The following is a 22,076-nucleotide window of genomic DNA, read 5'->3' as shown; positions in this document are numbered from 1 at the left end:
TGCATGACATTAATTTCTAGCCTGCATGACTCTTCATTTTATTTAATCACACTGGCTTTTATGTTTTCATGTATTCTTCAGTTTAATACATTTTTACTTGATGTTTGCAAAAATTGATGAAATTGTTTTTATATGAATCAACTCAGTAGATGAATGAGGTCACATGACATCACAGTGCGAAAGCGTTTCTGAGTCGACCTAAAAGCTCCACAAACAGCATCATGTATGTTGGAGATAACGGACCTTATAAAGAAGGAGGTTCTGTAGGACACACACAATACTGCTGCTGCCACTGATGAAGATGATGCAGATGATCCTTCTCATTCTGGTTGGAGTCTGTCTGAGGTCAGCTGAAGCTGCAAAGGTCAGTTCTTCTTACTTCAACTGTCCCTCATTTTATTTATCAGAAAATAAACACAGATGACAGAGGAGTAGAAACACAAGAACTTCTTAAACTGGTTTAGTTTATTACATTTAGGAGCAACAAACAAAACTACAGAAAATCCTCCATTAAAACAAAAACTGAATGCAAAAATAAATAATGCAATCAGAAACTTTCTGTTTCCTTTTATTCTCCATCTTCACTTCAACAGAAAGTATCACACCTCAGCAGAAAATGTAAACGAAACTAAATTAATTACATTTCATATTTCAAAAATCAATCAGTCAATCAAGCTTTATTTACAAAGTTCTTAACACACCTGAAGTTCTGCACATGTCTGTAAAGAAAGATCAATTAGACACAAACAGAAAAATAAAGAGCTAAAATCATGTAAAAGAAGATAAAAGACTAATTAGATATTCCTCCTCAACTGGAATTAAAAGCCAAGTTAAAAAGATGAATCTTTAAAGGGGACTTCAACTCTGACCTCAACTACTCTGGGAACATGCTCTTGCAAAAGCTCTGTTAGATAAGGAGCTGCTAGACCATTGAAACAGTCAGTCATTTTCTACCACTTCTGCCATAGTGGGTCACGGGGGAGCTGGTGCCTATTTCCAGCAGTCCAGCAGGCGGGGTTCACCCTGGACAGGTCACCATTTAAACATTTAAAACTAAAATTAAAATCAACCCTAAAACCTACAGGCAGCCATTGCAGGAAGGACAGTATAAGAGTAATGTGCTCATGTCTTTTTACCCATTAGCAGACAGACAGCAGCGTTTTGGACCAGCTGCAGGCAATGTAGAAGGGAGTTGTCCAACCCTGCACAAAGAGAGCTGCAGTAGTCCAGGCTGGACGTAATAAAAGCATGTCTCGCCCTTCAAGGCCACTAGAAGGCATATTGGGTTTGATTTTGCTGATTACCCTCAAATGATAAAAACTAGACCGGACTACTGCACTGAGTTGTTGATTACATTTAAACCAGTTTTCAAAGACCCTTTAAGATTCCTCACAGGAGAACAAATATAAGAGAGCCAATATTCCTGCTACATCCTGAAAGCAGATCAGGTTTTCTAAAGCAGCAGTCAACCAAGCAAGATTAAAACAGCAGAATCTAAGCAGATCGTTAGAAACAGTACGGCTGTTTATATGCTGCGATACGATTTAAAACCAGACTGAAATCTCTCAGTGATCCCACAAAGCTGTAGGTGATCCTGAAGTTGGAGATAAACCACCTTCTCTAAAAGTTTGGAAAGAAAATGCAATTTAGAAACTGGCCTAAAGTTTGACAGAGCATTAGGATCTAAGTTGCTGATTCTATCATGATTTGAGGGTGTTTGGGTTTTAGTTATTCTTATTTCCAGTTTACATTTTGGATCTTGTTTCTGTTATTTTCCTGATTTTACTTTAGGTTCTTATTATTGTTTTCTAGTTCATGTTCTATACGTTATGTTTTCCTGATGAGTTTGTATTATAGGATTTTTGTTTTGCCTCAGTCACGTTTTTTTCTCCCTGCATCAGTCAACCTGCAATCAGCTTCATTCAGTCCACCAGCATCATGTAATCAGTATTCTCATTTCACCTGTGCCACGCTCCATATATACACAATCATTCTGTTCATTCCTTGCGGAAACATTCCGGACCACCTCTGTTTGTCCTTCATGCTGGTCATTGTTTTGCTCCTGTTTTGTTTTTGTGAGCAACTTGCCTTGCCAAAAATAAACCATTTTTACTTATGGTAAAGATGTCAGGCCATCTGCATTCTGGGGTCCTCCGCCTCGCTGCACCTGACACTTTCTAAGAAGAGGTTGGACCACAGCATGTTTAAAGGCAGCTGGCACACAACCTGAAGGAAGAGAGGTGTTTATTAAATTAACAATGTAAAGACCTACAGCGCTGAAGACCTCCTTTAGTAGTCTTGGAGGAATACTGTGACCTGGACAGAATGAAGACTTCCGCTTCCTGACAATCTCTGACAACTGGGAGATAGAGACAGTTCTAAACTGCTCTAAAACAGCTGGAGTAACTGGAGATATAGCAGGATCAGGGGTGGAATGGGAGGGTGAGGACTTGACGGCACAAACTTTATCACTAAAAAACTTCAAAAAAGATTCACAAAGTGGAGCAGAAGGAACCAGGGGAGATGAATCACCAGGAGAGACTTCATTGAGTCAAAGGGAACATGAGATTTGTCACTTTTATCAGACACAAACTTAGAAATAAACAGAGTTTTAGCACTTTTCGCTGTAGCCTGATACTCAACTAGAGATTCTCAACATTTCTAAAGAAATGTGAAGCCTGTCCTTCCATCTTCTCTCAGCATGCCAGCAGGTGCATCCAAGGGCCCGTGTTTGATCATTGAGCCATGGCTCCATAGCTGCTCTACAGCATCTAGATTTAAAAGGAGCAGAATAATCCAAAACAACTCTACAGACTGTGTTAATATCAGCAGCATCTCCTAGGTGTCTGGAAAGATGACGCCGTTTCTGAGTGACATCTAGTTCAGAAATTGAATCTATGACCTTGACAGGCTGCCGTAGTTTGTTGGAATGATCCAGATGCCAGAAGCTACTCTGCTGTGTTTGTGGCTCCATGTCATCTTAAAGGCGAAAGGTCCTGATTAGTTTCTTCTTCTTATCGTGTCAAAGATGTTTACATTAACAGAGAAGGTCTAGCTAGAGATCTAGCATTAATAAGTGCTGAGTGAACCACCACCTCTTCCTTAGCTCCTGATCTGTCCCAACTCAGGGGTGAGAGACTGCAGAGCTCCATGCTGTGTTGGAACCATCGGGCCCAGTAAACTGCAAGAGCAGTCCAGGGACAAGGGATAAAATTCAACGTACAGAGGAGCGAGGACTTCAACAGGAACAGAAGATCCTTTCAGAGAACCTCAGAATGGCCTTGATCCGAACCAGAACCCACCTTCTCGGACGCTTTGTCTGCATAAAACTGACAGGTGTGAGGCGCAGGTAAGCCAGTTTGTCCGAAAAGAATCATAGTGGGCTTCAGGGTTCATCATCGGCTTTACAGACTGATGAGAATGTCCACTATGTAGAAGAGCTTGGTGATCATAAACCAGAACAGTAGATAAGGTCAAATAAAGCACAAGTGATCAAAAAAAGGACCAAGCCAACCACCTTGCCACATCACCCACAAATGAGGTAAATTATGTAAAAATAAAATCAAGCATCTGTATGCAAAGTGAAAACGTTTTAACCAATTCATAAAAATTGTGCAGAAAGTACCAATCTGGTACATGTTGACCCAATCAACAGCTGTTCTTCACCATGACAGCTCAAAGCAATTTCCTTCTTACTGAAGATGAAGTTCTGATCCTTCTGTCCATTTCCTGCTCTATCCTGGCATCACTCAGGGACACCAGGAGACTTGACCGCTCCGCTTAAGGCTCAGTCCAGCCGTATTTTTCCAGTCAAGAACCATGGCCTTAAGCTCAGAGAGCTGACTGTCATCCCAGCTTCTTAAAACTCGACAACCACTACTGCGCATCTCAAAGGTTGTGACCTAAAGATGCCAACAGAACCACATCATCTGCAAGAAGCAAAGATAAGATCCTGAAGCTCCACAATCAGACACCCTCCTCTCCATGAACATACCTTGAGATACCCTGACCTGACGTGACTGGCAGGTTAGGGTGTAGGCTTGGTTCTGCCCACTCCTTGTCTCATTTTCTTGTTTAGTTAGTCAGTTATCAGTCATATTATTATACCTTCTCATTCTGCCGTTCCTCAGCGTCATTCTGACAAGACTTTGATCTAAAATAGAAACAAATGATTTCAGTTGTTGTTGTGTTTTTATGTGTGTAGCTGGGTGTGGTTCAGACTGAGGGCGGCCTGGTGGAGGGGCTGAACATTGATACGGGTTTCTTCAGGACGGTGGAGGTGTTTAAAGGCATCCCCTTCGCAGACATTCCGGGAAAGTGGGAGAAACCTAAACCTCATCCTGGCTGGGATGGTAAGTCCACAGTCTCACCGGACTGCTGGTTCTGGTTCATCTACAGCAGCCAAAGATGAAAATTAAAAACGTCAGCTGCTGAATTTTTCTGCCTGATTTTAAAATGCTCACACCCCCATGAACAAGCATACGTCACCAGAATGACCGGCAGTGGAGGGTCACAGCTTGTCTCCCTGTGGTCACATGTTCAGTTATCAACACCAGGCCAGCTTCGTCTTCATAAACTAAAAAAATAATCCATTAAATTACACTTTTGTTTTTAGTTTTGGAGCAAATCTTAGTTCCATCTATGTAGAACAAGTAGTAGCAACCAAAATTTAACATAAAACTTTGCATTAGACACCTTCCACATGACAACCTATGAATGGTGGTGTATAAAATGAATTTGTCATGCCTAAAACGATGTTTGTTTGGATTAATTACATTCAAATATACATCCAGATAAACAGATAAATGTTTCTGTCGGTGTTCCGTTTTCAGGAGTCCTGGTTGCCACCAAGTACAGAGATCGATGCCTACAGGTGACATTGTTGCAGACAAAAACCCACGGCAGCGAAGATTGTCTCTACCTGAACATCTTTGTTCCGCATGGACTGTCAGGTCAGAAACCAGGTCATCCTAGCGTTAACATGTCATCCTTTTGCAAAAGTGTCTTCTGATGTTGTAAATGTCCCCATATGCCTTAATGTCCTCATAAACCATAAATGCTCACAGTTGTGGTCATAGCTGTACATATTAATATTCCCTTGTTGCTATGCAGACCCTCAGTTCTCACCATGAGTAGTGAGGTTGTTCACAGCAGCATCTAGTGGGCACAAGAGGAACTGCAGCTCCTTAAATAAAACCCTCTAACATCCGATCTCCTGTGTCTCCAGTCTCCACCAGCCTCCCAGTGATGGTGTACCTTTTTGGAGGAGCCTTCCTGTTGGGAGCATCCAATGACGTGGAGGTTCTTGGAGAGTCTCTTTATGATGGGAAGGAGATGGCTGACAGGGGTGGGGTTATTGTTGTGACGGTGAACTACAGAGTTGGTACTATGGGTTTCCTCAGCACCGGAGATGAACGACTGCCAGGTGAAATTGAACGTATCACAGCAAAAATAACAATAAAATCTTGACATCACATTCAACATCAATAACAGTCCTTAGGTCTGAAAACACAGGAATACGTGTTGAGCCTCGATCTGTCCTACTTGTTTCCATGAAAACATTCATAGCTCTTCCGTTAGTCTACATGAAAGCAGCTGCAGCATTTTAAACCAAAATCTGACTGTTGCTTAAATGTTTTTATAGGAGGATAAAAGTTTGGTTATTTTAACGCATGCATCAGAAATAGATACATATTTACCTGCATACGTTGTCTGACGTGTAGCTATTGTTTTCACTGATTGCTGTTTTATTTGTTTATTTTTTTCTTATTTATTTAAGTTCCTTATATATTATGTTTATTTACATATTTATTTCTAAAGACTGATGTGAGCGGCTCACCAACATTTCTTTGTATACTAGTGTGCAATGACAATAAATGCTATGTAAAAGTTCCAACAACCGCCCTGTTGACATAAACTGGTATGAATAGTGCGGCCTATAGTGAGTTAAAAACATCATGATTGCTTTCAGTGCAGACCATGATCTGTAAGCCCGGTTCTGTAGGATAACGATTTGGAGCAGAGATCTGACCCTGAATGTGAACCAGTTCACTGGTGATCCTTGTTGAGAACTCGTGCAGCTGAGAGGATGGGATGTGTGCATTTAAACATCAGTTTCTGTGCTTCAGGTGTAATTTAAAGCATTATAGTACAGCATCAGAAATGTTATTTCATTTGAGAGGCAGCAGATGTCCCATTTCTAAGAGGACTACTTCCAGAAGGTACTTGTGTTCTGTTGCTTTCTCAGGATGTCTGGGCACCTTATCAGGTTCCAGGAGGTAAACTGTGTCTATTAGCTCAGCTGCTGCTGAGCGGTGAGGTCAGGTGGTTCAGGTGTGAGGCAACTGATTTCTCTCAGCCTACAGATAATTACATGTTATACTGCTGATGTTTAGGTCCAGGAGGAACATGGAAGTTCTAGTTCTGAAAGCGTTAAGGTATTTGGACCAACACCAGAATTCAAATCCCTCTCATGCTGAGTGAGGTTTGGATTTAGAGCATGTGGTCCTGTTACTGCTGTCTGAATCTGGATGATTTTCAGTCTGGTTGTAGGTCTTAGTTTTGCTGTAATGAGGACCAGGGTGAAAGCTTCTACAGGAGAGGATTGCTAATTGGCATTATTCATTATCTAATCTCTTTTTAGAACTAAAAATGATTTGAGATTCCAATATGCTGCAGTAAACCGTCGTTAACACAGCAGAAGATCATTGAGGTTCAGGTGATCAGGTGACATCTTGTACCTCGCAGGTAACTATGGTCTTTGGGACCAGCATGCTGCCATTTCCTGGGTGCGCAGAAACATCAGGGCATTCGGAGGGCACCCTGACAACATCACCATCTTTGGCCAATCAGCCGGAGCTGCCAGCGTCAGCTTCCAGGTAAGAACCATTTCACCAAACATCCTCTGTTTCTGGAGGAAGTTTCACTCAGTTTTAAGGCACAGATGACTGAACCTTGTGTTGCTGTCTTCGTCCACCCCTGTGTCCTAGATGCTGTCACCTTACAATAAAGGGTTGTTCCGCAGAGCAATCACTCAGTGTGGAGTGGCCCTCAGTCCCTGGGCCCTCCAGAAGAACCCCATGGCTCTCACAAAGAAGGTTTTATCTCTAACACAGCTTGAACATCCACATCTCACCCAGAGTTTATGCACTGCTGCTCACACTGAAATACTTCTGTTATAGATTATTCATCAGTTATACTGAAAACATAATCCTTATAAAAGAAATATTCAGTATTTCAGTCACTGGATGTTTCAGTATTTGAAACCAAACTGGATCCACCTACATTTCCAGTAAAAGGACTGTAGAACCTCTTCTCTGGTTTTACATTTAAGAACATTAAAAAAAAAATAACCCGGTTCCTACCAAAAATGAACAACATACTAAATTAAACCGACATTTAGGAACTGTCAGTACCTGTGACATGAAGTGTCGCTGCGCACATCATTCCCACGACAGTGTTTCACTCAGGCCGACGTTGGAATTGTTGTTCTGTTGATGATCCGGTTTGGACCACGTTTCAGCTGTTGGACAGAGGGTCCAATAGCTGAATGAGGTGTTTGTGCTGACATGCTGCGTTTGGTTGTCTTTTAACATGGAGCCTGGATATGGTTAGGACATTGTTCCAGAACACTAGTAAATGAATGAGCGGTTCGCCCTATGAACCTAGCAGAACCATTTATTCATTTACTCATGTCAAACTGTTCAAACTTCTCTTGGTGACGAAGGTCTCAAACTAAATAAACATGACAGTGCTTCTTTCATTGCTGCTGGAATCTTGTTTTTAGAGAGAAGAAGCTTTCTCTTCCAAACTGCCACACTGGTTCGGTGTCATGACCTTTAACCTGCTAACTGAGGCCTGTGGAGTCTGAGATGGAGCTCTTGGGTTTATGGTCATTTCTCTGAGCTTCACGTTGTGACCTTGGGCTGAATCTGCTGGAATGTCCACTTCTAAGAAGATCGGCAGCTGTCTGACATGTTTTCCTCTCAGGAATAATCTTCCTGTCTGTAGGGCGATGGACTGTGGCTCAGTAGGAAGAGTAGTTGTTTTGCAATCGGAAGGTTGTAGGTTCGATTCCAGCTTCCTCCTGCCACATGTCGATGTGCCCCTGGGCAAGGCACTTAACCTCAAGTTGCCTACCGATCTGCGTATCGGTGTGTGAGCGTTAGTGAGTGTGATTGGGTGAATGTGGCTCTACTGTAAAGAGCTTTGAGTGGTCTGTATGACTGGAAAGATGCTATATAAGTTCAGTCCATTTAACATTTACTTCAGATAGTTTGGAGATGACCTTATGGCCCTTCCCACGTTGATGAACAGCAACAGCTGCCTCTCTAAGGTCACTGCTTTATTTTTACACTTCATTTTCTTTTTCATTAGAAATTCTTGCATTAGAACAGTTGATGGTAAGTTGTCAGCTCTTTATAAGATATGTGTGTCATTTTTCCTAGAAGTCCTCTCCCTTTTTTTGTAGTCTCAGGTTAAAGGTCAAACGCTCCATGTTCTGGATATTATTGACAATAGCCATCCACTGACTAATGGTAGGTGGGTTCCTGCTAAGCCATTTCTTAGTTATGACCTTTTTACTTGCTGACATCATTATTTTTAGAATGTCAGCTTTTGATATATTTGGATCCATATTTACTGAATAGAAAGATAAACAGGTAAATTCCATTTGCATAGCCTAAGTTATCTTTGACAGTAAGGTGGACACCCTCCCAAAAAGCACCCCCTATCAATGGGTGAGTGGTCAGCAGGACAGTGACCACATTCCAGCCTGTTTAAATGTTTGTTTTGGGGTGTAAAGTACCTAAGACTGTTTTTCCCAGAGAAGTCTCCCCACATTTGTGAGTCTGTAGTGGTAATTTGTGTTTCAATGATAGTTTCCCAATGCTCAGATGTAATATTAATTTCAAGCTCTTTCTTCCATTTCACCGTAATAAAAAGTGTCAAATTCCCTTTTAATTTAACTAGATTCCAGTGTAGTTCTCCAATTATTTTTACTGACCAGTTTTGATTTGTAAGCCTTAGTGAACATCTGTGTAATGGGTGAAGATTTAAAATTTTTGTGACATAAAGTGATGGAGCTGAAGATATCTATAAAAACCATACCTTTCAGACATGTTTTAAATCAATAAGTTCTTGTTTATCTAACAGGAGACACAGAGCAGTGATTCCTTATCTTTCCAGTGTAATTCCTGTCAATTGGGGCTGGCTCATATTCAGGGTCATGGCCTGGGCACATTAGTACACAAATTTCTTTTTGAATATTAAACCGTTTAACCAGGTCTAACCAAATAATTACTGACAACTCCACCCACTGATTCTGAATATTGCATTGTTTAATGGCTGCTATGTTACTTAATAAACTCTGCAACAGTTTATTCAGCAATGATAACTCTACGTTCGCTACATAATCGTATTACACTAGAGTAAAAGTGGTCCTATTTGTGCTGGTGTGTAGTAGTCTTTAAGGCATGGCGCCCCTGGGTTTAACTAACTGTAAGGTTTTAAATCTTTTCCTAAGGGGTCTACCATTCCAGACAACATGGGAAATGGCTTTGTCCCACTCTTGAAACTTGCTCTCTGGGATTAGGAGAGCTAGTGACTGAAACAAGTAGAGTAATCTGGGCAAGATGTTTGATTTTATTTCCATTATTCTGTTACCCAAACCAAGAGGTAAAGAAGCCCATCTGTCCAAATCTTCTTTTATACGTGTGTTAATTAATAGGCAGAAAACGTTTGGCATAAAGCTCTGGTAAGTCTTTTGTGAGTCTTACCCCTAAATATTTAATAGAGACGGAATCCCAGTTGACTTTGTAGTTTGTCTTCAGATCATGTATTTGTTCTAAGGTCACAGCAGATGTCTTTCCTTCATAGCATTATGTTAACACTCACCTGTATGCAAAAAACTGATAAAATGCCTGCTGTTTTTAGAGGTGCTCACAGATTTATTCAACAGCACCTGGCTGATGCCCTCTTGCATGCTATGGAAGGGGCAAAGGTGGACTAAACTTTCCAATTACTGTCACTAATTCGTCATTGTTGCCTTCTGCTTTATCCGAAACCGGGTCGCGGGGGCAGCAGACTCAGCAGAGACGCCCAGACGTCCCTCTCCCCAGACACCTCTTCCAGCTCCTCCAGGGGGAGCCCAAGGCGTTCCCAGGCCAGCCGAGAGACATAGTCCCTCCAGCGTGTCCTGGGCCGTCCCCTGGGCCTCCTCCCGGTGGGACGTGCCTGGAACACCTCCCGAGGAAGGGGTCCAGGAGGCATCCAGTATAGATGCCCGAGCCACCTCAACTGGCTCCTCTTGATGTGGAGGAGCAGCAGCTCTACTCCGAGCTCCTCACCCTATCTCTAAGGGAGTGCCCGGCCACCCTACGGAGGAAGCTCATGTCATCCGCTTGTATCCGGGATCTCGTTCTTTTGGTCATGACCCAAAGTTCATGGCCATAGGTGAGGGTAGGAACGTAGACCGACCAATAAATTGAGAGCTTTGCTTTTCAGCTCAGCTCTCTCTTCACCACAACGGACCGGCACAGCGCCCCCATTACTGTGGCAGCCGCACCGATCTGTCTGTCGATCTCCCGCTCCATTCTCCATTCTACTTCTTGTATTTTATTTAGTTAAATAAATAATGACATAATGTAATAATCTAATAGCTACTAATAAGCATTACATTCTGTTACTAGATGGCTGAATTGTTGCTTTTGTTTCTACAGATTGCTCATAAAGTCAGTTGTTGGCAAACCCAGGAAGATGACATGTTGGCATGCCTGAAGACCGCTGACCCGGTCAAACTCACTATTGCAGGAAAAATTAACTTGTTGGACATTTTTGGGAAAGGTCAGAACCCCAACACATCTGTAGGCACCCAATCCCATCTATTGAGTTCTGTTATTTAAATCTTTTCTTCACTATGCTCCTGCCATCCTCGACCATTTGGGTCACCAACAACACCAAAACATCACACAGCAGTGCCCAGCTTTACTCATTTGGTGTATATCTGTCAGAATTTATTATATATGTTTATGGAAACTTAGAGGACTTGGTGCCAGTTAGTAGATCAGTTTGAAAAAATGCTCCACATAAAGATGCAGTTCAGTATTTTTCTGCTAACAGGACAGCACAGCAGTTCTGTTTTCATGCTTTTTGTTTAGATCCTGTCATGGACCTGCTCGATCTTGCTCCAGTGATTGACGGTGATTTCATCCCTGATGATCCCAGCAAGCTGTTTCACAATGCAGCTCAGTTCGACTACCTGGCTGGAGTTAACAGCATGGATGGACACTTATTTGCTGGAGTTGATGTTCCTTCAATCAACAGTATGAAAGAAACCACTACAGTGTGAGTACTGAAGCAACCCAAGGATCGTTTATATATTGTTGTTTACTGGTTACTGACTTACTCAGCTCAGTTTTATTGATGATTTGGAGTCCCACAGGGTTCCTTTTTATGGCTCTTAATGCTCACCTTCTACAGATGATCCACATGGCCCTGTCTTTCAGTGTTTAACCCTTTCTCTCTCCTAGACATGGCTACTGACTGAGCTTCTACTGTAACTAACTCTATGTTCTCTCTTTCAGACTTTAACCTTGAAAACTGGCTCAGAGTTTATCTGTTCTTTCTTTCTAGATGAAACGACTAAAGGAGCTACATCCATTAACATTTACTTTTCCTTCCCATAGAAAGGACTCCTGGATCAGTGCTTCTTTGTTCTCTTTGTGTCTCTGCTCTGTTCTCTCTAACCTCCAGTCGGTCGGGGCAGATGGCCGCTCACACTGAGCCTGGTTCTGGTTCTGCTGGAGGTTTCTTCCTGTTAAAAGGGAGTTTTTCCTCTCCACTGTCTCTACATGCATGCTCAGTATGAGGGATTGCTGCAAAGTCAACACCAGTGACTGTCCACTGTCTCTACATGCTCATCCAGGAGGAGTGAATGCTGCAAGTCACTGACTGGATGCAATCTGCTGGGTTTCCTTAGATAGAAAAACTTTTTATCCAATTTGAATAAATAACTGAATCTGACTGAACTGTTCAATGGTTAGGATTAATTAGAATGTATGAACCTGACTGTTGTGAAGAACCTTGAGACGACATGTGTTGTTAATTGGAGCTATAGAAATAAACTGAATTGAATTGAATTGAAAAGCGGAAGGAAAATGATCTTGAATGTAAAATTAACTTATATCTTGATAAAAAAAAATTGAGCAATGAATTTGGTGAAAATACATGAAAGTGAGATGAAATCATAAGAGCCAAGAGACAAAACAAGAAACAGAGGTCACGTTGGCGACCGGGTAGTCATCCCGATGACGGAGATAAAGCCCTAGAAGTCGGCAGTGACGGTGAAGGAGGTCTGGAGGTTGGCGGTGCAAGAACCCAGTAGGTTGGTGGCGGAAGAGGAGAAGCCTTGGTGGTCAGTGGTGGGGAAAACGAAGACTCGGTGGACAGCAGTGTTGCTGGAAGTCTGGAGACTGACCCATGTAGAACCTTATCTGGAGGTTGGAGGGTTTAATCTTACCTGCAGTTCTATTCAGTAAAGCCATGGTGTAATCTCTCAGTCTCTGAACAGCAGTTCATTTACATAAAGCCTGTCAGCTGTAACTACAGCCAAGCTCCCTCAGAGATGAGCTTCTTCCACACAGGACAAAGAGCACGTCCGTGGTCCATGATCTCCTCTGGAAACTGACCAGCACTGTAGCTTGTACCACGCTGTTACCACGCAGGTTCTGACTTGTTCCTTCTGTTTGAAATGCTTGAACTTTGCTACAATGGCATGGGGGAAATTTACTGCAAAAATCAAGACCATATATTTTCAATTTGAGAACAGGATTCATTCTACTTGTACCCAAACTTAGTAATGCTTACACTCAAAACTTCTGCTTTCTTTCAAATATACTCTGCAACTGCTAGGTCACAGGCTTAGTTGGGGTGCGCTTGTTTCCTTCTACTGAGCGTACCTGTGTTGCTACTTCCCTGACACAAGTCATACAGAGAAAAATCTGGAACTAAGTGTTTCTATGCATCCGGTGCATGTCGTAATTTCTTGAAATAGGTCAATCTACTTCAATAGACAGCTCAACTCTGCAAAGTAAAATGACAGTGGATAATTCAAACTATTCTGAAGTAAGTGATTTTAAACTTTCAGTCGTTTAATATGTACGTCTGTTCCTATCAACATAAACATTAAAATAAAATATGACAATCAAACACATCTTTTCAGTGGAAGACATATTTAAGAATTGCATTTTGAATATGCTAATTCATCTAGTATATCAAAGATAAAGTTCATGATTTACAATATCACTGTTATAACAATATTTTCAGTAAAATGGTGACAAGGCTAACCTTACATTTTAAAGGTTTGGTCCTTGTTGGGTTAAATTAAACACTTACTTTTTACTTATTGGGATAGCTATTTATGATATCTGAATCATATATTTTATAATTCAGTATAGGATATAGTATAGGATACCGCTCTGGCATCCTATACTGCTCTATATTTACTCTCACTCACTTAAAACTGTGCACATATATTTATATTATATTGTAGATATGTTTATACTGTTTAATTTGTACTGTATTGCACCAACTACGCCAAAACAAATTCCTTGTATGTCCAAAAACGTACTTGGCAATAAAGCTTTTCTGATTCTGATTCTGATAAATAAATGCTTATTCTTCATTTTCCATATTTAAAGTGCTCCACAATAAAATAACAAGAATGTTATACTTTCTACCATTGTTACAGACTCTGCTGAGGCGTCAAATTCTGGAGCAATTGCTGAGGCAAATGCAATATGTTCTCAATCATCAATTGTAGCACCAGAGGCACGCTCAGTAGAAGGAAACAAGCGCACCCCAACTAAGCCTGTGACCTAGCCGTTGCACACTGTCATTCTATTGGCTGATATGGTTGCTAGGAGATGATACGACTTTAATCTGAGAGAGAGTAAAAAACATTTGTGAGCAGGGAAGAAACTTGAGAGCGCAGTTTTGATCCGAGCAGAGAGCAAGTTTGCGCTTGGAGGATGAAGCAAGCAGGAGGAGAAATGATCTATGCAAGAAGCAATAGATCAGAGCGCAGAAACAAAGAATTGAGAGAGAACAGAGTATATTTGAAAGAAAGCAGACGTTTTGAGTGTAAGCATTACTAAGTTTGAGTACAAGTAGAATGAATCCTGTTCTCAAATTGAAAATATGTGGTCTTGATTTTTGGCATTAAATTTCCCCCTTACAAAAGGTCTCGGCCGGTGGTTGTTAGGCTGCTTCACTATCAGATGATGCACATGGTATATTGTGATGGTCTCCATGGAGTCGCTCAGGATCTTGAGCAGCCACCAGAGGAATTCTCACACAGTGGCCTCTGGGTCTTCTTCTGTGAGCTCAGGAAAGTCGGGAGAAAACAAGGTTGTCCCACATGGTCCTTGCTTGGACATCCAGAATGGTTTCCTTCATCTTCCTGTTGTCACTGGAGAGCTGTGTCATCCATTCGGTGAGTTTTTGTACACTTTCCTTCAGCGTCTTGCTAGCGTCTCTACCTGCTCCTGGCTGTACTCAAGCGATTCCCTCACAACCTGGAATTCCTTTTGCAGGACTTCTACCAGGTCCAGTCTGGCATCAAGGCTGGTAAGCTTCTGGTTGATAGAGTCTAAAATATCTGTAAGGCTTTTATTTGGTGAGGTGCTGGTACTGGTGGAGCATTTGGACTGTGGAAGCTTGGATGTAGGAGTAGCGGCCCGTTTCTGTGGTTTTCTCTTGTCAATGAAGCTCTGCAGACTGTCAGCAGTTTCCTCGTCAAGGTTGTCATTGATGAAAAGATCACAATGATTAATATTTTAAATTGCATATGGAATTTGGCTGGTTTTATTGGCTTGTTTTATCTGAGCTGGAGAGTTGCTAGGGTTGTATGTTGCATGTTGTATACTTGTAAACCCTCCTGAGAACTCAGCCCATCCCTCTCCCCTCTAAAGATTACATTTTCTTCAGTTTTATAACAACCAGCAGACTTAACCTCAGCATGAAGACTCCAAACTGGTTTAAGATGTGTCCGATTTCCTCCTCAGAGAACAGGTGAAAGGTCTTCTGTCTGGTCTGACTAAAGAGAAGGGGGACGTTGCCATCACCTCAGCCTTTAGTGTCTACTCGGTTCACTGGGGTTTGGCTCCAGATCCAGCTATCGTGAAGAAAACCGTGGTCGACATCGAGACAGATTTCCTGTTCCTGGTACCAACTCAGATTGCCCTCCAGCTCCATGCCAACAACACCAGGTAATTTGTGATCATTAGGTGTAATCTAATTACTGTCATTATCCTGTTTGTGATTTTTGGATCAGATTAGAATAAGTTCTTTAGGGTTTTCAAAGTCCCTGCAACCCGGTACCTGCTCTTTACCTTCTCTTGAATAGGTACCATCGAGCCGATTAGGGATTACATGTTTCCAGAGCGGGTCAAACCCAAATATAATTTTACTATTTCAAATCATAAACCAACCTGAAGGCTGAAAGAAAAGAAAAAGGACACATCAGCTTTCTGATTACACGCAGGTAGGGGGCGCTGTATTTAATAACATAAGCTGTTCAGACGCACAAACATTTCCCCCAAAACACACAAAACAGTTTAGTTCTGACATTTATTGACAGTCCTTCAGAGAACCAGCGTCTGCAGGAGGAGGGAGGAGGCAGAGAAGAGCTGCTCGTAATTCAATTCAATTCATTTTTATTTATATAGCGCCAATTCACAACCCATGTCGTCTCAAGGCTCTTCACAAAGGGTTTGAATGGTGCAGGTTGTTGGGGAGGTTAGATTAAACTACTGACTGTTAGAGTTTGGCCATTTTAGAATGGGCTCTGTGTAGGGGCACTAAGTTAAATAATACACTGATAAAGTTTGTCCATCTAGAGCCCATTGATGGTCATTGTTATACTAAAAACCACAATGACTGGGACACCTCTCTCTGTCAGACTGATTATAACCATTAGAAAAGAGAAGGAGGTCATACAGGTAGCAGAAATGGAGGGTGTGTTTGGACCTCAACTCTAACTGAGCCGGTTTAGGCTAAACCTGACTCTCCCTTACTCCAACCAACAGGGAGGGAGGAAGACGGAGGTAAAAAATAAGGAAGATAGCTCAGGATAAACTAAGCCACTCTAACTATAAGCTTTATCAAAAAGGAAAGTTTTAAGCCTAGCCTTAAAAGTAGACAGGGTGTCTGCCTCACGGACTAAAACTGGGAGCTGGTTCCACAGGAGAGGAGCCTGATAACTAAAGGATCTGCCTCCCATTCTACTTCTAGAGACTCTAGGAACCACCAGTAAACCTGCAGTCTGAGAACAAAGTGCTCTGTTAGGAACATATGGACCAATCAGATCTCTGATGTATGATGGAGCTAGATCATTAAGGGCTTTATATGTGAGGAGGAGAATTTTAAATTCTATTCTGGATTTAACAGGGAGCCAATGAAGGGAAGCTAAAATAGGAGAAATATGATCTTGTTAAGGTTTGCGAGATATAGGACCCCAGAATGCAGACGAGCAGGCAGCGAGATGGTAAGTGCAAAAATTTAATTAACAAAAATGTACTCTCAAAAGAGGCAGGAACAAAACAACAAACGGGCAGGTAGAACAGGCAAAAACGGACATGGCCAGGCTGGCGAGACTACAGGACAAGAGTATTATCAGAATACAAGTCATGAGCATGAGAAATGTTTCCGCGAAGAACAACTGAACAGGATTATATATATGGAAAGTAAACCAGGTGGAGCTAGGAGACAGATTAGTTTGAAGCAGGTGAACCGGATAAAGATAATTAACAGACAGAATAGAACGTGGCTGGAGCAAGAACAGAGACTCTAGAATACAAACAAAAACTAAAGCACGACCAGAAAAACAATAAACAGAAGCATGATTCAAAAACGGTGAGAGAAATATAAGAAAAACCCAGAAACCAAAAACCAAACAACCTAAAATCATAACAGATCTCTCTTTTTAATTTTCATCAGAACTCTTGCTGCAGCATTTTGAATCAGCTGAAGGCTTTTAACTGCATTTTGTGGACATCCTGATAGTAAAGAATTACAATAGTCCAGCCTTGAAGTAACAAATGCATGGACTAGTTTTTCAGCGTCACTCCTGGACAGGATATTTCTAATTTTGGCAATGTTCTGGAGATGAAAGAAGAAAATCCTACAAACTGCATTGTCTAATGCATCATGCAATGATGAAGAAACACTATGAACAAAAGAATCAATTTGTGAAGGGGCAGAAACAAAATTATTGCCCTCCACTGTGTTTTTCAGTGATAATGAGGAAATTAAAAGTGGAACAGATTCTTTAAAGGTTGTTACAGCATCGTCTGATAATGATCTACTGTAATGAAATTTTCTTTCAGGTGTGGAGTACTTGGTTAAATTAAACTCAAAGGTTATTAAGAAATGGTCAGACAGGACAGGGTTATGAGAAAATATTGTTATGTCTTTACACTCACTGCCATAATCAAACTGCCTTCATCGGGTCAAACGGGAGGAAGACCCACTGAATCCATGGAGCACGAAGATCCAACATCCAACCTAAAACTAACTTCACCAGAGTCAGAAGTCCACGGTTCTGGGCTTTAAAGTTCTGGTCCTCCTTATTGCCATGGAGGAGACAAGAGGCTAAAATGTTCTTCAGGCAAACTTCAACATCCAAACAGCAGGTTCTCTCCTCTCTGTTTCTCCTACTACATCTGAACCCCTGAGCCTTATTTTAGAAGTTCTGGCTGGGCTGTGGTCCAGATAATTATCCCTGTGATTTATTTTAGACATGAAAAAACAAATAGAAGATATTCTAGCTGATACAATACTACAAACATTATTAGTATTTAGTTTTTTAAAATGTTTTTGTTAATTTATTTTGTATTGTTTCATGCTGATAACTTTAATGTGACAATGTCACACAGTAACAGTGACCTGACGGGCTTCAAGCCAGAACACCAGCTGAAAATAAGTTCATGGAGACAAAACAGGTTCTGTACGGAGTGAGACCAAGTGGAGTAGAGCCGTGGGGGGGAAGTGGCATTAGTTCTCATGTTTGATCCCTGCCTAGTACTGACCTATGGTCCTGTTTGTCCCTCAGTGGTGCCAGTACCTACTCCTACCTGTTCAACATGAAGACCCGGATCCCAGGGTTCCCTCGCTGGGTGGAGGCTGAGCATGCAGAGGACCTACAGTATCTGTTCGGTAAACCCTTCTCCATCCCACTTGTCTACCTCCCCCGACATCGAGACCTGTCCGGCTACATGATCGCATACTGGACCAACTTCGCCAAGACCGGGTAAACTTCCAGCATGCACTGAAACCATCAGGAGGAGTCAGACTGGGCCAGCAAATATATCAGCTTAACTGTTTTTTTTGTCTTCTGTTAGTGAGCAAAAGTGGTGTGAAATGGTTGGTAGAAGGGTTAAACCAGCATGACCATAACTGTCAGATACTAAAACAAGGTTAAAATGGTGCCAGGGTTTCTGGATAAACTGGTTTGGTTCAATGTGAGCTGTATGAACTTGCTTGATCTGGTTTGATCTAAAGAAGTTTGTGACAGCTGAAACAGAAGATCTCTCATCTGCAGTTTGGTAACCTTGGTCGGACCCGCTCTAACTGGTGTGAACTGGATGAGCCAATGAGAACAAATTAACTTTGCTTGAATCTGGTTTTAGGATCACATTAAATTGATGATTCATGTGCATAAACTGGATGTTTTTTTTAAATGCCTTGAGACATTTGTTGTAAATGGGTGAATGGACAAATTAATGATGCCATAGTTTCAGGTTTGGTCCAGTGCACTTAACTGATTGGATCAGACCTACTAAGAGGTCTGAACTGGTCTGATAAAGATATAAAGAACTGGTTTTATTGTGTTAATAAATATGAACTGATATGAAATACCTAGAATTAGATCAAATGGAAATAAATAGTTGGATCCAGATTTGTCTATTTAATGTGTTCTGAACAAATTTAGGCCGACGTGATTTACCCTGATGTCAGCTAAACAAGTACAAAAAGGTTCTGTATGGTCTGACACAAGCCCGTAACTTTGGGTCTACCTCTTCTTGTTTATTTATTTAATGAATCATTTACTTTTGTAAAAGGAGCCTGGGAGATTTGACCTTTGACCTGTATTAGAAACATTGGTACTGGGAGAGAGCCCCCCCCTCCCACTTTTTGCCCGGCCCACATCCGGTCCCACCAGACGTTTAGGTGGACCCGACTGTGCTGAGAGGCTGTAACTGATGTCTCTCTGTCTCTCCCTGACTCTGAGTTTTATGTGAGTGAAGAGCAATTGAATGCTAATTTGTATTAGATCATCAGTGTATTAAATAATTGATCCTTTTTATTTAATTATCAGATCTTTCCTGGAGTTCATGGATAACAGGACCAGCCTCCAGCAGAAGGAGTTAATGTTTCCAATCCAGTCATAGTACAGACAGGTTATTATGCACGATATTTTTGTAGAAAGGAATTATGTCATTTTTATTGGGTGGAGGAGGTTATATTGACAGGATCAGAATGTTTTGGGGGATCAGAACCCCCCTGACGCCCCAGTACTGAACTGGTCTAAACTGGAGCCTGATTGTCTGGATGAACTGGTCGGAAATGTTTAAACTGGCCTGAACTGGTCTGATAGCTTTTGCTCTAATGTGAATTGGTCTGATATTTGGAAGTCTGGTGTAAACATTCACTCTTTTCTCTCCAGTGACCCCAGCAGAGGCAACAGTAGAGTCCCAGTGTCCTGGCCTCCCTTTACGAAATACCACCGACCGTACCTGGTGATAAACCATTCGATGAGCAAGTCCTCTGTCAGGTACGAGGTGCCACTGGGATTACTCTGCTGCTACTCTGGTATTTTACTACGCAAACTCAGATTTCTATACAAATCTCTTGACGTCAAAGCGGTGTGGTCTAATTATTCTGGCTCATGACTAATATGTTATCTCATTCTTATATTTACACATTTGAGTTACTGTTTTAATTTTAAAAATTACAGGTGAAACTGTAGCCCTAAAATAAAAGTTGCTTAAATTCACGTTTCAAACTGGTGAAATTTCAAAACACTGTTGAGATGTTTTAAAACGATCCTGAGCTTTGTTTTTTATCTGCTTTGGAGATGGTGAACCAACGTGTGTTGGCCAGCAGGTGGCACTATAGGCTACATTTCCATTGGCTGTAATTATCAGAGTCCTCATGATAGTAAAGCAGGTCAAATATGAATATAATATAAAGCATAGGAAGGATGAACATGAAAATACTCATTATTTTCTTTCAGAGAGCGTTGGCATGGTTCTTCTTCTACACTGGCAAACAGCTGATGACCCATGGGATCAGTCAGGGTCTGATGGGATCAGTCAGGGTCTGATGGGATCAGTGAGGATCTGAAGGGATCAGTGAGGGTCTGATGGGATCAGTCAGGGTGTAATAGGTGAATTGAACTGGCTTCAACCCTCCATACTGCCATCGGTTCAGTTTCTGGGTTCTTTAGTCACAAGTATCTTCACTCTCTTTGAAGAAAGTTACTGACATCCTGAACTTCTCTGCATTATGTCCTTTTGGTTGTGCTTCAACAGATGTTCTGACTGACGCTGTTCTCAGATATGATCAGGTCTGGTTTTACTCAGCTGCTCTGTGTTTAAACATCTACAAACATCTACATTAGGTCCAGTGTCTCATATTTTCTCTGTTCCTCTTCATTTGCTTGATTTTATTTTCATCTTGGTGTTTAACACATGATTCACATCTTTCTTCTCAGCTACGATTTGAGATCATTTTATGTGAACTACTGGACTCAGACCTATAGCCAGCTGCCAGATGCAGAGAGAACGGAAGAAGAGAAGAAACTCTGATCCACTTTGTCCAGACTGATACGTTAGTCTTCTTAGATAATAAATGAATAGAAACCTTCTCTGGTTGCTGTTTGTGTCTAAGATAAGACGTATATTTACTTCATATAGCATAAAACATCATAATGTAGGAACTTGTATCAGAAACAGCTCTGTGCAGCAGAACTTCCTGTTAAATGATTGTAAAAATAAAAAGTTGATGTGGTCTGGCTCTGGTTCTTTGAATATAACAAACCCACAAGCCTAATGGGTTTTTATAATAGGTAATTGCCTTGTTAAATATACAAATGTTATAAGAGTACATTTCTGTGGCATTGAGTAGAAATGCTTCAAGTCATACAAGGTCACCATGACTGAATAATTATTTTAAAGACGTCTATAACTCAAAAAACATCTGTGTAAAGTGTGGAGAGAGCCTCAGTTTAATTCAAATGACTATTTACTGGTTCACTCTAAATACAGATCAGTTATTGGAAGGAAGAGTTAGAAAAAATATGCTAAATCTATTTTTACCCATCTGCATCTGACCTCAGTTGTTATCTGATAACTGAGTGAACACAATCCTAATCTCTTTCAGGCATTATTATTATATTGTTGTTGTGTTGGGACCACAGCCATGGTTACAACGTGAAAGGCCAGTACAGACGTTCCTGGAACTTTCAAAATAAATTGGCCGGGTGTGGTCCACCTATCTAAACCAGTGGCAGGGTGTGGTCCACCTATCTAAACCAGTGGCCTGGTATGGTCCACGTATCTAAACCAGTGGCCGGGTGTGGTCCACGTATCTAAACCAGTGGCCCGGTGTGGTCCACGTATCTAAACCAGTGGCCGGGTGTGGTCCACATATCTAAACCAGTGGCCTGGTATGGTCCACGTATCTAAACCAGTGGCCGGGTGTGGTCCACGTATCTAAACCAGTGGCCCGGTGTGGTCCACGTATCTAAACCAGTGGCCGGGTGTGGTCCACGTATCTAAACCAGTGGCCGGGTGTGGTCCACCTATCTAAACCAGTGGCCGGGTGTGGTCCACGTATCTAAACCAGTGGCCCGGTGTGGTCCACGTATCTAAACCAGTGGCCGGGTGTGGTCCACCTATCTAAACCAGTGGCAGGGTGTGGTCCACCTATCTAAACCAGTGGCCGGGTGTGGTCCACGTATCTAAACCAGTGGCCCGGTGTGGTCCACCTATCTAAACCAGTGGCCGGGTGTGGTC

General features: G+C 41.7%; 1 protein-coding gene across 1 annotated transcript; it reads left to right on the top strand.

Moving 5' to 3' along the window:
• The first annotated feature begins 211 nt into the window (after positions 1–211).
• On the top strand, positions 212–21,069 carry LOC124877154 (bile salt-activated lipase-like). Its single transcript, XM_047380185.1, has 12 exons — positions 212–364; positions 4,205–4,352; positions 4,833–4,952; positions 5,228–5,425; positions 6,748–6,878; positions 6,990–7,097; positions 10,719–10,842; positions 11,157–11,343; positions 15,063–15,266; positions 18,110–18,307; positions 19,724–19,831; positions 20,774–21,069. Exons 1-12 carry the CDS (start codon positions 296–298, stop codon positions 20,865–20,867), a joined length of 1,689 nt encoding a protein of 562 aa, XP_047236141.1. The 5' UTR covers positions 212–295; the 3' UTR covers positions 20,868–21,069.
• The last annotated feature ends 1,007 nt before the right edge of the window (positions 21,070–22,076 follow it).

Source organism: Girardinichthys multiradiatus, chromosome 12, assembly GCF_021462225.1.
Source record: "Girardinichthys multiradiatus isolate DD_20200921_A chromosome 12, DD_fGirMul_XY1, whole genome shotgun sequence".
Taxonomy (NCBI): Eukaryota; Metazoa; Chordata; class Actinopteri; order Cyprinodontiformes; family Goodeidae; genus Girardinichthys; species Girardinichthys multiradiatus.
This window is presented reverse-complemented; position numbering and strand designations above follow the sequence as displayed.

Coding starts and splice junctions, on each gene's coding strand:
- LOC124877154 (XM_047380185.1), top strand. CDS start 296: ATGAAGATGATGCAGATGATCCTTCTCATTCTGGTTGGAGTCTGTCTG. Junction 11,344..15,062: donor ATGAAAGAAACCACTACAGT/GTGAGTACTGAA, acceptor TTTCCTCCTCAG/AGAACAGGTGAAAGGTCTTC. Junction 18,308..19,723: donor ACCAACTTCGCCAAGACCGG/GTAAACTTCCAG, acceptor TTTTCTCTCCAG/TGACCCCAGCAGAGGCAACA.